Source organism: Propithecus coquereli, unplaced genomic scaffold (assembly GCF_000956105.1).
Source record: "Propithecus coquereli isolate 6110/MARCELLA unplaced genomic scaffold, Pcoq_1.0 Scaffold3, whole genome shotgun sequence".
Classification (NCBI taxonomy): Eukaryota; Metazoa; Chordata; class Mammalia; order Primates; family Indriidae; genus Propithecus; species Propithecus coquereli.
In genome coordinates, this window is record NW_012148618.1 from 21,258,800 (window position 1) to 21,271,402 (window position 12,603).

The 12,603-nt window shown below is 34.4% G+C and overlaps 1 protein-coding gene across 2 annotated transcripts in view; it reads right to left on the minus strand.

The window, feature by feature from the left end:
- The window catches only part of LOC105814519 (transient receptor potential cation channel subfamily M member 7), a 91,042-nt gene that overhangs the window by 19,277 nt on the left and 59,162 nt on the right, over positions 1 to 12,603 (minus strand). Inside the window, exons 5-11 of one of the 2 annotated variants that reach the window (XM_012649524.1) lie at positions 11,695 to 11,908; positions 9,375 to 9,499; positions 7,968 to 8,139; positions 5,814 to 5,988; positions 4,669 to 4,792; positions 3,548 to 3,620; positions 1,612 to 1,712 (exon numbers count right to left, since the gene is read on the minus strand). In XM_012649524.1, coding sequence (XP_012504978.1) covers positions 1,612 to 1,712; positions 3,548 to 3,620; positions 4,669 to 4,792; positions 5,814 to 5,988; positions 7,968 to 8,139; positions 9,375 to 9,499; positions 11,695 to 11,908 — 984 coding nt within the window. Of the gene's footprint in view, positions 1 to 1,611; positions 1,713 to 3,547; positions 3,621 to 4,668; positions 4,793 to 5,809; positions 5,989 to 7,967; positions 8,140 to 9,374; positions 9,500 to 11,694; positions 11,909 to 12,603 lie in introns of those variants that run through there. The other variant, XM_012649525.1, reaches the window with a different exon arrangement.

A 12,603-nucleotide genomic window follows, 5' to 3' on the forward strand; every position in this document is an offset into this window, starting at 1 on the left:
GACAGTTACCAGAGGCTGGGAAGGAGCATGGATAAAGTGGGGATGGTTAATGGGTACAAAAATATAGTTAGATAAAATGAACAATATTTGATAGCACAAAGTAACTATAATCGAGAGTGATACTGGAAAATTCCTAACACAAAGAAATGTTAAGCTGGGCGTGGTGGCTCACGCCTGTAATCCTAGCACTCTGGGAGGCCAAGGCAGGAGGATCGCTTGAGGTCAGCAGTTTGAGGTTGCTATGAGCTAGGCTGACACCATGGCACTCTAGCCCAGGCAACAGAGCAAGACTCTGTCTCAAAAAAAAAGAAAAGAAATATTAAATGCCTTAAGTGATGGATACCCCAATTACCCTGATTTGATAAATTTACATTGTATACCTGCATCAAATCATACGTACCCTATAAAGACATACAACTATTATGTATCCGTAATAACTAAAAAGAAAATAAAATAGGGTGGACAGAGAGAAGAGACATTTGGTTAGACAAAAGATATGAGGAATTAAGCTCAGGTGGATGTCTAGTAAAGAATGTTCCAGACAGAAAGAACAGCAAGTACAAAGCCAAGAGATAGGAGCATGCTTAATATGTTCAAGGAACAGCAAGAAGGCCAACAAAGCTAGATAAAAGAGAGCAAAGGGAGCAGTGGTGCAATGTAAAGTAAGAGAGGAAGTAATAGGGCAGATAATGTAAAACTGTGTAGGCCATCGCACAGCTTTGGATTACGGGAGGAAACGGAATGTGATCCATTTTCTGTATGTAAAAGGAGAGGAAGACTGAGACTACAGAAATCTAAAAGGATGCTACTGAAATAACACAAAAGGATGATGATGACAGACCTGATGATAAAATTGGGTATTTTGGAAATAGATCTGATGAAACTTACAGATAGAACAGGAATGCAATATATAAAAGTAAAGGATGACACTAAAGTTTCTCATCTTAGAAACTGGGAAGAAGTTTCTCCTATTAAGTAGGACAGGGAAGACTGCAGAAGGGAGAGGTTTAAACATCCAAGGGAACGATAAAATGGGTTCTTTAGAGAGCATGAGTCCTGAGGCTTCTTTCAATTCTAGGATTTCTAGAGATCTATATACCCCATAAAAAAATAAGTTTTGGTTGGGCACGGTGGCTCAATATCCTGTCAGGTAGCTTGGAATCTGAGCACTCTGGGAGGCGAAGGCAGAAGGATTGTTTGAGGCCAGAAGTTTGAGACCAGCCTAGACAACACAGGTAGACCCCCTCTCTACAATAAATAAAAAATTAGCTGGGCATGGTGGCACATGACTGATCCCATCCACTCGGGAGAGTGAAGTGGGAGGATCACTTGAGCCCAGAAGTCCGAGATTACAATGAGCTATGATTGTACCACTGTACTCCAGCCTGGGCAAAAGATCAAGACCATGTCTCTTAAAAAAAAAAAAAAATTAAGAAATTTTTATCAAGAGCTACTAAAATTAAATCCTAAATGGATTTAGATGTTGTAGAAATGTTTAGCTAAGCTTATTTTGAACGATTGTCAGGAAGGTAAAATGTCAAGTCACATTTCCAGCAAATACTTTGTTATTACTTAGTTTAATTGTATTGTGTCTGCAGATTATTTACATACCAGCCACTGCTGTCCATAAACAAATACATGATTTTTGGCAATGTCAACTCTATCCCATGCCAATGTAAGGATAAGCTGGTCAAATGCAGATGCATTAGTACCTAAACAAATAAAGAAAATAGTTGACAAGTTCAAATAATTTATCTCCATTAAAATGTAAACATTTTTGACATCTCCCCGCTACCTTTCAATTAACATACATAGCTGGTGTCAGCCACCATTCAGAAGCAGCCTGCCTTAGAAAGATAAGATTCACTTGAGGGGTGAGGACTTTAACTTTCTAACTATAGAAACAACACAGCCTCATGATCACTGCAAACAATTCGAAATCCAGAAAAGTGAGAAAACAAAGATGATCTGTTTCTATCAGTGAGACAGTACTGACTGGTAGGATTTTGAAAATATCCTGTCAGGTGCTTTTCTGTGTATATATAAGCTCATATATATATTAATATTTTTAATTATTTATTCAAAAATGGGGTCATACTGTAAGTGTCAGTAGTAGCTTGCTTTATGTATCTTAATATCAAAACTCATTTTTCCTTATAAGTATATACAGATCTGCCTTATATACATTAATACCTTTTAAAGGTGAGCCACGATTAATAAATACTCCAACTGGTGGATATCAGGTTATTTTGAATTTTTTGCTGAGTATATTTTTGTGTACATGCTTGATTATTTAAATAAGATGATCTTCCAGAAGCCAAATTGCTGGGTACAAGGATATACTTTAAGACTTTAAGATATACTCCCAAAATACATTTCAGAAAGCTTATACCATCTACCAGAGGTATAAGAATACCCATTTCTCCATGTGCTGGGGATGGGGAGGAAGGAGCTGCTTCTTTTCTTAAATTTATTTTTACTTTATTACTGTAACATTGACCATCTTTCTACATTTTCTCTAAGCATTTGGATTCTTCTGCTAACATCAAATACATAAATTCCGACTCATTTTCCCACGAAGTATTCATCTTATTAATTTGTAATAGTTCTTTGTGATTTCCTCCACTTCAACATTTCTGTTCCTCAGTTTCCTCAGTTATAAAATTAGTAAAGTAACAGGAAATCTGCCTCTTAGGGCTGTAATAGGGATAAAATGAGATAAACAATGTAAACCACTTAAGCACAGCGGCTTGTACCCAGAAAGTCTATGGCAAACACTACATGTATACAATACTCTCTTTTTATTTTTATGCTATCTCATTGATTTTTTTTTTCCTTTATAGTTTCTGAGTTTCCTATCACTTATGATCTCTTGATCCCAAGATGATATAAATATATTTTATTAGAGTATTTTTAAATGCTTGATATATTGGCAATTTGTTATGGTATAATATTTGGGAAATTCTGGTAAATAACAAAACAGTGACTTCTTGATGAGCTCTTGCAACAATATTGCATACTTTGACTTTCAGGTACCCAGATGGGACACTATTTAGTTTCTAATTTTTGAAAAGATTTTTCACTGTAATGTTGTTCTATCAGTTGGATGTCTTTGGTGAAATACCAAGAAGAAAACACTTCGATGTGTATGTACGTCAATCCTTTAGTCCTAAAAGATACCACTAATTTTCCAAGTTTCCCCGCAGAATGAAAACAGCATGTTTAAAAATCCTATCTTTAATATCTATTAACTAATACCTCATAACCTTTAAACACTTATTTTTGTTTTATATGTGTCTGATTCATTCTTAATGGGATAATTAGGTCTGGTGGCATAAACTTTGCTAAAAACTTTTTAAAAAATTCAACAATATTAAAACAAAAGTCAACTTATTGCTGAAGAAAGCCAACACTGTGTCTTTCACAAAGAAAAACTATAGAAAAATTCACTTTCCAAGCATTTAGCCAAATTAAAAAGTCCTATCTTATACAAATATAAATAGGCTATAAATTAAAGAACTTATGAATATAGTTTTAAAAAGCTTACCTTTTAGCAATGCAGTAAGTATTGCTACATCTATATCTTGATGTTCATCTGATCCAATGTGGAAAACAGTGATCTATTTAAAGATTAATTCACAATATTATGCCTTTACATTTTTAAAGCAAAGGGATTAGAAAGTAATTTCAAACTATATGGGGGCAATATACATATACATATTTATATACACATTATATACATATATGTGTGTGTATGTATGTATGTATCTAGGGAGGGTCAGATAACTTTATTTCGGCCAAGAAACCAGAAAATTAGAAGACTTCAGCATTTACCAAATAAAATGGAGAGTATACCAAAAATATTTGGTTTCATATTATATTCCTATTTTTGACCTATGTTATGTCCCTTACTAGTAAGCAATTTAAGGGCTGAGGCTATAAATTAGTAAATAAATCCTGCTGTTCCTTCCACAGAGTGGAACATTATTTCAAATAATACGTGTATTCTTGAACAAAAAATGTTTGTTTTGTTCAATCCCTTTATTGCAATTCCCTTTAAATTACTTGAAACATAATACTATTTTAGAAGTTTTTATTTAATAAAAGTTTTCATAAAGTAAAAGATTATAACCCCAATACAAATTTTTCAACAAACTTCATTTCATAGTAAATAAAAACTTCCAATGGAAGAAGACAGCAAAGCAAATCATGTTATCACCTATTTATAGGCCTGCTAAAAAATTTTCTCTCTGAAAACTTAAGCCCATGTTTACATGACTGAAACTAAGCAGCACAAATCTTTAACTTAATAGGCTTAAGTGCTTACTCAGAATAAAACTATTAAAGATTTTTTTCCAAATATTTCATTAGAAAAACCATTAACAACTCTTTACCAATTCTTCCTTGATACTGGACATAATCTGTTGAGACTTAGGTATAAAACTTTTCCTAAAACAGAAGTGCATATATACTGTCTTAATACCATATAAAGAATTATAGGCCTCCTTCTATGATACCTCTCAGCTTGAAAAGACCAGTAAGTGACAGCTTTACATAGTTAAAAGAAAATTTAGAGTTTAAAATCTAAATTAAAAACAAAAGTATTACCCCAGTTTCGAATGTGCTTTGAAAAAAATAAAAAGACTTATTCTGCAGAAATCTACTTACAAGCTCCTTTCTTTTCATGCACTCCATCAAGGTTTGAAATAAATGAACTGCTTCACTCTGGCCAAAGTTAAATGTTTTTTTGATGGTTGAAATAATATCAGGCTCTGCTGCATCAGGAAGATTCCTGAAATAAGAGGAAATATAATTTAATTCACTGATTTCATCTTCCATTATTTACAGAATATATATGAAGGTAGATCCATGCAAGAACTTTGGAGATAATTGTATTAATACCAAATACTTGACCTTGGGAGAAATTATTTTCTCCTTCATGAGACTGCCACTATAAGTCTTAAAAGGAAAAAAATGGAATGGAGTGATTTTTCTCTTTGAATTACTTTATGAATTTTTTTTAATAAGCATGTGTTGCAATATCAGTAACTCACATTTCTTAAGATATTCTATAAAAATAACTAAGATATTATAATATAGTATTTCACCAAGATGTCTTAAACATAAGCATTCACATTTTTAGTTCTTTTCTGAATAGGTAATATATTTACATGGCTCAAAAAATATAGTAGAAATATAAAATACATTGTATAATATATACAATTAACTTGTGTAACTTTCCAAGATCTCTTTCTGTATACACAATTATCCCCTCTCCTTTTATTCTACATAAAAAGTGGCACAATGTACATGCTGCTGAACATCTTCTTTTTCCCAAGTACATATTTTGGTAATCTTCCCCAAATCCAGTACACAGATACCATCCTTTTATTCAGCTATAAATTATTCCATTGTGTAGATATACCATAACTTATTTATCTAGTCCCCTTCTAATGTTCTACTTTGTTCCAATCTCTTACAACAACCCTTTAATGAGTACGGTATACATACATTATTTTACAGATGTACATCTTTAGGAACACGTCTCAGAAATGGAACTACTTGGTCAAAAGGCAAGTGCCTCTGTACGTGTGATACATCTTGCAAAACTGTTTTCTATGAAGATGGTTATATTTTAATTCATTCCAATAATGTATGAGACAGGTTATTTCCTCAAATTTTAACAAAGTATTGTATTAAACTTGAAATTTTCATGTTCATAAAACATAGAAAGGAATCCAACACTGTATTCTAAAAACCACAAGCCTCTTTAATAAAATTATTAAAAATCTGTTACACTCATACACACTTACCCTCCTTCTTCTGTTTGTTTATGAATATATGCCAGAAGATCTGCAGCTCTGCCTGTTCCTTCACATACAACTACTGGAACAGGGGGACTTTCCTGAAGGTATTCTAGAACTGTGAGGATAACATTTGGCCCACCCTCAAATATAAGTGCCACCACGGGAACACCTTGGCCAATTCCTAAAAAAGGCAAAAGTTTAATTTAAAAATTATTTCCTTTACTTTTCTATTAAATTTCTTTTTCTTCTATAGTTTTTCTTCTTTTTTTTCCACCTGGTTCATTGTGTACATAAGAAATTATTTCATCCTGAGGCAAATTCCTCTCCAGGAAAAAAAAATTAGGCAAAATTCAGTAATCTAATTTCATTTTTTACTAAATAAAACAATTAAAATTAAAAAGTCAAAACATAGTTTCTAAGATTGTATTGATACCAATTTAAGCACTCAATATGATACCAGTCTCAAATAAATAAATTAAATAATGAATATATTACCTTATCACTAATTCAAAGGCTGTTCGAAATGACAAAATTAGAAAATCTAATATATAATTTAACACACATATCAGAGACTTCATATATTCACTGAAAAGTAAAAATTATTTTCTATATTTTACTAATTGATCTCTTGACAAGAAATTTAACACCAAGCTTGGTTTTTAGTTTCCTTTTTAATACTGTATTAAGTTAAACTTCTAACATACATCTGTTTTTATTCATTTTAAAATGTATACTTCTGGTTCCAAATGAGTTAAGACATTAATATAGAAATTAATGACAGAATCAGAATTACATAAACAGAACTGATTAGTGGCCAGGTGCACTGGCTCATGCCTATAATCCTAGCACTCCGGGAGGCCGAAGTGGGAGGATTGCTTGAGCTTGGGAGTTTGAGACCAGTCTCAGCAAGAGTAAGATCCCGTCTCTACTAAAAATAGAAAAATTAGCTGGGCGTGGTGGCATGTGCATGTAGTCCCAGCTACTCTGGAGACAGGAGGATCACTTGAGCCCAGGAGTTTGAGGTTGCTGTGAGCTAGGCTGACACCACGGCACTCTAGCCCAGGCGGCAGAGTGAGACTTTGTCTCAAAAAAAAAAAGAAACAAAGAAATTTAGTGAAGAATGCCAATTTTTGTTTCTATAATAACCTGCAGTGCAGTGAGAAAATACAAAACATTGGTAACTGTAGGATTATAAACCATTCCTAATTTACAGCAAAATCTCTGACTCTACCATAATCTGAATGCGCTGTTGTATAATTTTGAATTTCTATTTCACTCTGTCACAAAGCTCAACTTGTTGGTGTCCTAGAGTTACAAATTTCTTCTATGAGAAATAAAAATTTAGATGTTGACTCAGAAAGTTCAGCCATGGTTAGAAAGGAAAATCTATCCCAAGAATACCAACTTTTAAGACATACCTGACAAACAGTGATACCTACTCATTTTATAAACTTCAAGCAAATTGCTAATTTTTACTTTGTACTGTAAGTGGTTTTTTTTCCCCCCTTTTATCTTTCGATCTTGAATCTCATAGCAAGTACTAGACTATATTACACATTAAGAATATTTGTAAATTCTTCTGGCTGCAATGGGGTTACAATAACAACAGAGCTTCCCGTAAACCTTTTTGGCTTTGACCTTGATACCTGAGTACTATCTGGCCTGAGATTTTGTTTCCTAGGTCTTATTACTTTGTCTAACATTAGCCATTTTGGCTGTTTCATATGTTATCTTACTATTTAAGAAAAAGAGCATTTTAGGCCAGGTGCGGTGGCTCACACCTGTAATTCCAGCACTTTGGGAGGCTGAAGAGGGAGGATCACTTGAGGCCAGGAGTTCACAACCATCCTCAGCAACATAGTGAGACCCTATCTCTACAAAAAATTACAAAATTAGCTGGGTGTGGCTGCACATGCCAGTAGTCCCAGCTACTCAGGAGGCTGAGGCAGGAGGATAGCTTGAGCCCAAGAGTTTGAGGTTGTAGCGGGCTATGACGACACCACTGCACTCTAGCCTGGGGCAACAGAATGAGACCTTGTTGGAAGGAAGGAAGGGAAAGAAGGGCTGGCTTCAAAGACTATTCTACCTTTCTAGAATGCTGAAGGCTATTAATACAGCCCAGAATAATTTCAACAATAACAAATTTGTGAATTCTCTTACTAGCATGAATTCTTTGCTGATTAATAGTTTTTTCAAGTTCTCTCCTCAGTCTGACTTCTGCCCCATACTTTCCAACAGTGCCATCATCCACCAATATGAAATGGGAATGTAGATTATTCAGAACATTCAATTTGCTCAGGGGGTTCAATAAGGTTTGATAAGGAGCAACCACCTAAACAACAGCAAACGTAACAGTTAGTAGGCAGGAATAAATACAATATAATGCAAAATAAATTTTGAAATAATCTGTAAAGAGAAGAGGTAAAATTCTATTTTACATACATAAATAAATAGAAAATAACAAAGAATATATTAAAAAGCACAAGTTTTTAAGCAACTGAAAAAGATTTATCAATAATGGGTTGAACCACACAATTATATCTGGACCCTTGGGTTGAGGGGAAAAACTTAAGACTATCTTGACCCTTACTGCAGAATTATATATGTCATCATCACATGCAAAGGGAGAAGCAGTAAGTAAACAAATAGTGCAAAGAAACTATTATCAGGTTATTAAGTGAATAAACTACAAAATATAAAGGATACTGAAAAAAAGCAATCAAATATCACCTAGCTACTTTTCTAGCTATGAATAATCTTTAAAATCGATATTAGAAATTTAACAACACTTCAAAGTCAAAATTCAGTAATTATTTTAAAAGGTCTTGATAAATATCTGTAACCAGTTCATATGTCTATAACCTATTCAAACAAAACACTAGCATTTGACTCCTACTCTTAGTGACAATAAAATCAATTCTCAATGTCATGTAGTCATTAAAAATTTAATTACAAAGACTGGCATATATGGAAAACATGTGAGATAATTTTATACATAAAAGAGAAAAGACCAGGTGCAGTGGCTCACACCTGTAATCCTAGCACTCTGAGAGTCCAAGGTGGGAGGATTGCTTGAGGTCATGAGTTTGAGACCAGCCTGAGCAGGAGTGAGACCCCTATCTCTACATAAAATAGAAAAATTAGCCGGGTGTGGTGGGATGCACCTACAGTCCCAGCTACTTAGGAGGCAGGAGGATCGCTTGAGCCCAGGAGTGTGAAGTTGCAGTGAGCAATGACGATGCCACTGCACTCTAGCCCGGGCAACAGAGCGAGACCCTGTCTCAAAAAAACAAACAAAAAAAAAACAAACAAAAACAAAAATACACCATATGTATCAACACATAAGAGCAATTGTTTATATTATTAATATTTAAGAATTTGATTTATATTTATACATTATTTATATTTATGCATGCTCAAAAGGATCAGAAGAAAACCTCAGGAAAATACTTTTTAAAATTAATTTGAAAAGTATGGTGTTATCACAAATATTTTAAGCTGACTTACTCTATTCTTGCTATAATTTGTTTATACTTAAGTTCAAAAAACTTTAAAAATCATTCTTACATCTCTCCCAACAAGATCATTTCTGTTTTCAATCACTCCCCATGGAGCTATTCCAATAGTGCAAATCTTTCGAGATGATCTGGAAGCATGTTCCTTGAGGGCATCACCAACATGTTTTGCCACACCTATTCAGACAAAAGTTTATTCATTTTATTTGAAGGTTTTGTGTCCAGAATACTGTGCTCAATCTGTAACATTATAGTGTGTGATATATTTCGTTACATATATATAGAAGATACAAGGCAACAAGGTCCAAAGCCAAACTTAACAAAAGAATACACAAGGACCAAAAAGGAATAAAAAACAAAAACAAACCCCACAATATCAAATCACTACAACTGCCAGAAACACATATAAAACTAACTTTTACCATGTTGTTAGTCCTAGTCCTTTCTTGGATTTCTCCTATAAGTAACTGTAGTTTTTTGTTATTGCTCTACACATCATCTAGAAAAAATTAAGAATATGGCTCAGTGGAACATGACCATCAACAAAACAAACACATACACAACAAACAACTACAAAAGTCCATGTAAATAAAAAAAGAGAGAGAGAGAGAAAAATAGAAAAGGCCATTCCAAAGAGCATATAACTCCTCATTATCACTTCTTATGGGCTGAATTGTGTCCCCCAGAATTCATACGCTGAAACCTAACCCTCAATACCCCAAAATATGACAATAGGTGGAGACAGGGCCTTTAAATAGGTGATGATTTCGTTAAAATGAGGCCTTTGGGGCAGGGTACTAATCCAATCTGCCTGATGGCTTTCTAAGGAGGAATTTGAACACAAAAGAAGCCAAGGATACCTGCGCACAGAGGGAGGCAATGAGAGGACACAACAAGAAAGTGGCCATCTCTGCAAGTCAAGGAGAGAGGGCCCAGAAGAAATCAAACCTGCTGACACCTTACCTTGGCCTTTTAGCCTCCATAACCATGAGAAAAAAATTTCTGTTCTTTAAGCCACCCATGCTGTGGTATTTTGTTATGGCAGCCCTGGCAAACTCAATTTGATTTTCGTAATGCACTAGATCTCATCCCTCACTTGGATGATGGAAATAGCATCTTCATTGGTCTTTCAACTGCTACCTTGCCTACTTATGTTCCATTTTCAAAATATCATCCAAGTGATCTCTGCTCATGTTAAGTCTCTACTTAAAACCTTCCCTTCTCTTTCAGAGTAAAAGCCAAAGGGCTTATAATAGTCTACAAGGCCTTATGTGATACCTGATCTCACCATGCTTCCCCTCACCACACAACTTCTGACCTCATCATCTAGCTCTCTCTGCTTGTTCCACTCAAACTATACTGGACCTTTCTTACTAGTCTCCCAAATACTAGCTGTTCCCTCTCCTTTATACACTCTTGCCTAATGTTTTTCTTACATCTTGCTTCCTCATTTCCTTTCATCTCTCTTCAAATGTCACCATATCAGCTCTCCTTTACTATACACAAAATAGCAGCCCCTCCACCCACCTCACTTTCCCTTTTTATTTCACATGCCTGCATAACACTGATCATTTAACATAGTATACATTACTAAGTTATCGGTTTATTATCTACATCTCCCCCACTAGAATATAAGCTCCATGAAGTAAATATCTTGTCCATTTTGTGTTATGATATATTCTCAGCAGCCTGAAAAACATCTGACACACAATGAGGCTCAAGAAATAGTTGTTGATAACAAAACAGATGTTTGCAAGCTGACTTAAATAAATATGTTTTACTTTAGATGTTAAAATTAATTTTCCCTCGTTTCCACCTGTACACGTGATAGGGAAGACTTGGAATGAAAGGCAGTAGCGTATTAAAAATTAATTTTTGAAAGCTACTTCTTACCATTGCTGGGGCAATGGATTGCCATTCTTATATTGATTTGCCAGTAGTCAGAAAGTAATAGGAATAACGGTTTACTCTAGAGTGAGCAACCTATTTTGTAAAAGGCTAAACAGAAAATTTTTTAAGCTTTATAGGGCATACAGTCTCTGTTGCAACTACTCATCTCTGCTGCTGTAGCAAAAAAATAGCCATAAACAAAATACATAAACAAATGAGTGTGGCTGTATTCCAATAAACCTTATTCACAAAAACAATGAAGGGGCTAGATTTGGTGCATGGGCTGCAGTTTGCCAACTCCTGCTTAAAAGCCTACATGACAACCTAACAGGTTCAGTTATTATTTTTACCTAGGAACTATGGATTTAACAGAAGAGTTAAATATATCTGTATTCATTGTTGAGTATTATTTCAAATATCTAACTGATACTATGAAAAATTTACAAACATGCTAAATAAAATTGGTATAATCACCACAATACCTGTGTTTACTCCTCCAGTTAAAATCCAGGCTCCGGTTGTAACTGCAGCTTTAATGAGACCCTTTCCAAGCAACTGCTTAACTCGCGGGTGAAGCTCAAATTTCTGCATGCCCCCATGTACAGAGATAACAAGTTTGGGTAATTCCATTTGCCATTCTTTAAGCAGAAGTTGCAGAATGACTTCAGGTTTGGTGTCATATGATAGCCTTACATACTAAAAAAGATTATAAAAGAACAAAATAATTGAATATGTTCACATGTTTCATAATACAACATATATGACTTTAGAAAACTTTTATATGAATATAAAAACAAATTTCATGGGCTACTTTCAATATATTTATACTCTAAGGAACAAGCAATAGCAAATGATTTTGAAGTTGAAAAAATCATTCTGTGAGATCTACAGTAGTGGAACTGTAACTTTTAAACATTTAAGACACAAATATTACTCTTTCTGTTTATACTTGATTACCATTAATCCAATTTACAAATCCATCCACAGTATTTACTGATTGTTTAACTATGAGTTCACAGCGAGTGAAAGGCATTAAGACTGGCTAAGGTGCTGGAAAAAGAAGAACTGTGGGGGGGGGATATGGAGATTTCTAAGACTCTTGCTAAGAGAGGCAAATACTGAATTATCTGTTTGAAAGTTTTGTCAAAAATCTAGTGACTAGATTCTAGTCCAAATCAAACACCGTATGTTCTCACTAATAAGTGCGAGCTAAACAGTGGGTACTCACAGGCACAAAGAAATATGAAGGATATTGGAAACCAGAAAGGGGGGAGGTAGGGCAGTGGATGAGGGACAAAAACTTACCTGCTGGGTACAATGAACACTATTCTGGGGTATGGCACACCAGAAGCCCTGACTTAAGCATTATACAAGGTATCCAGGTAACAAAA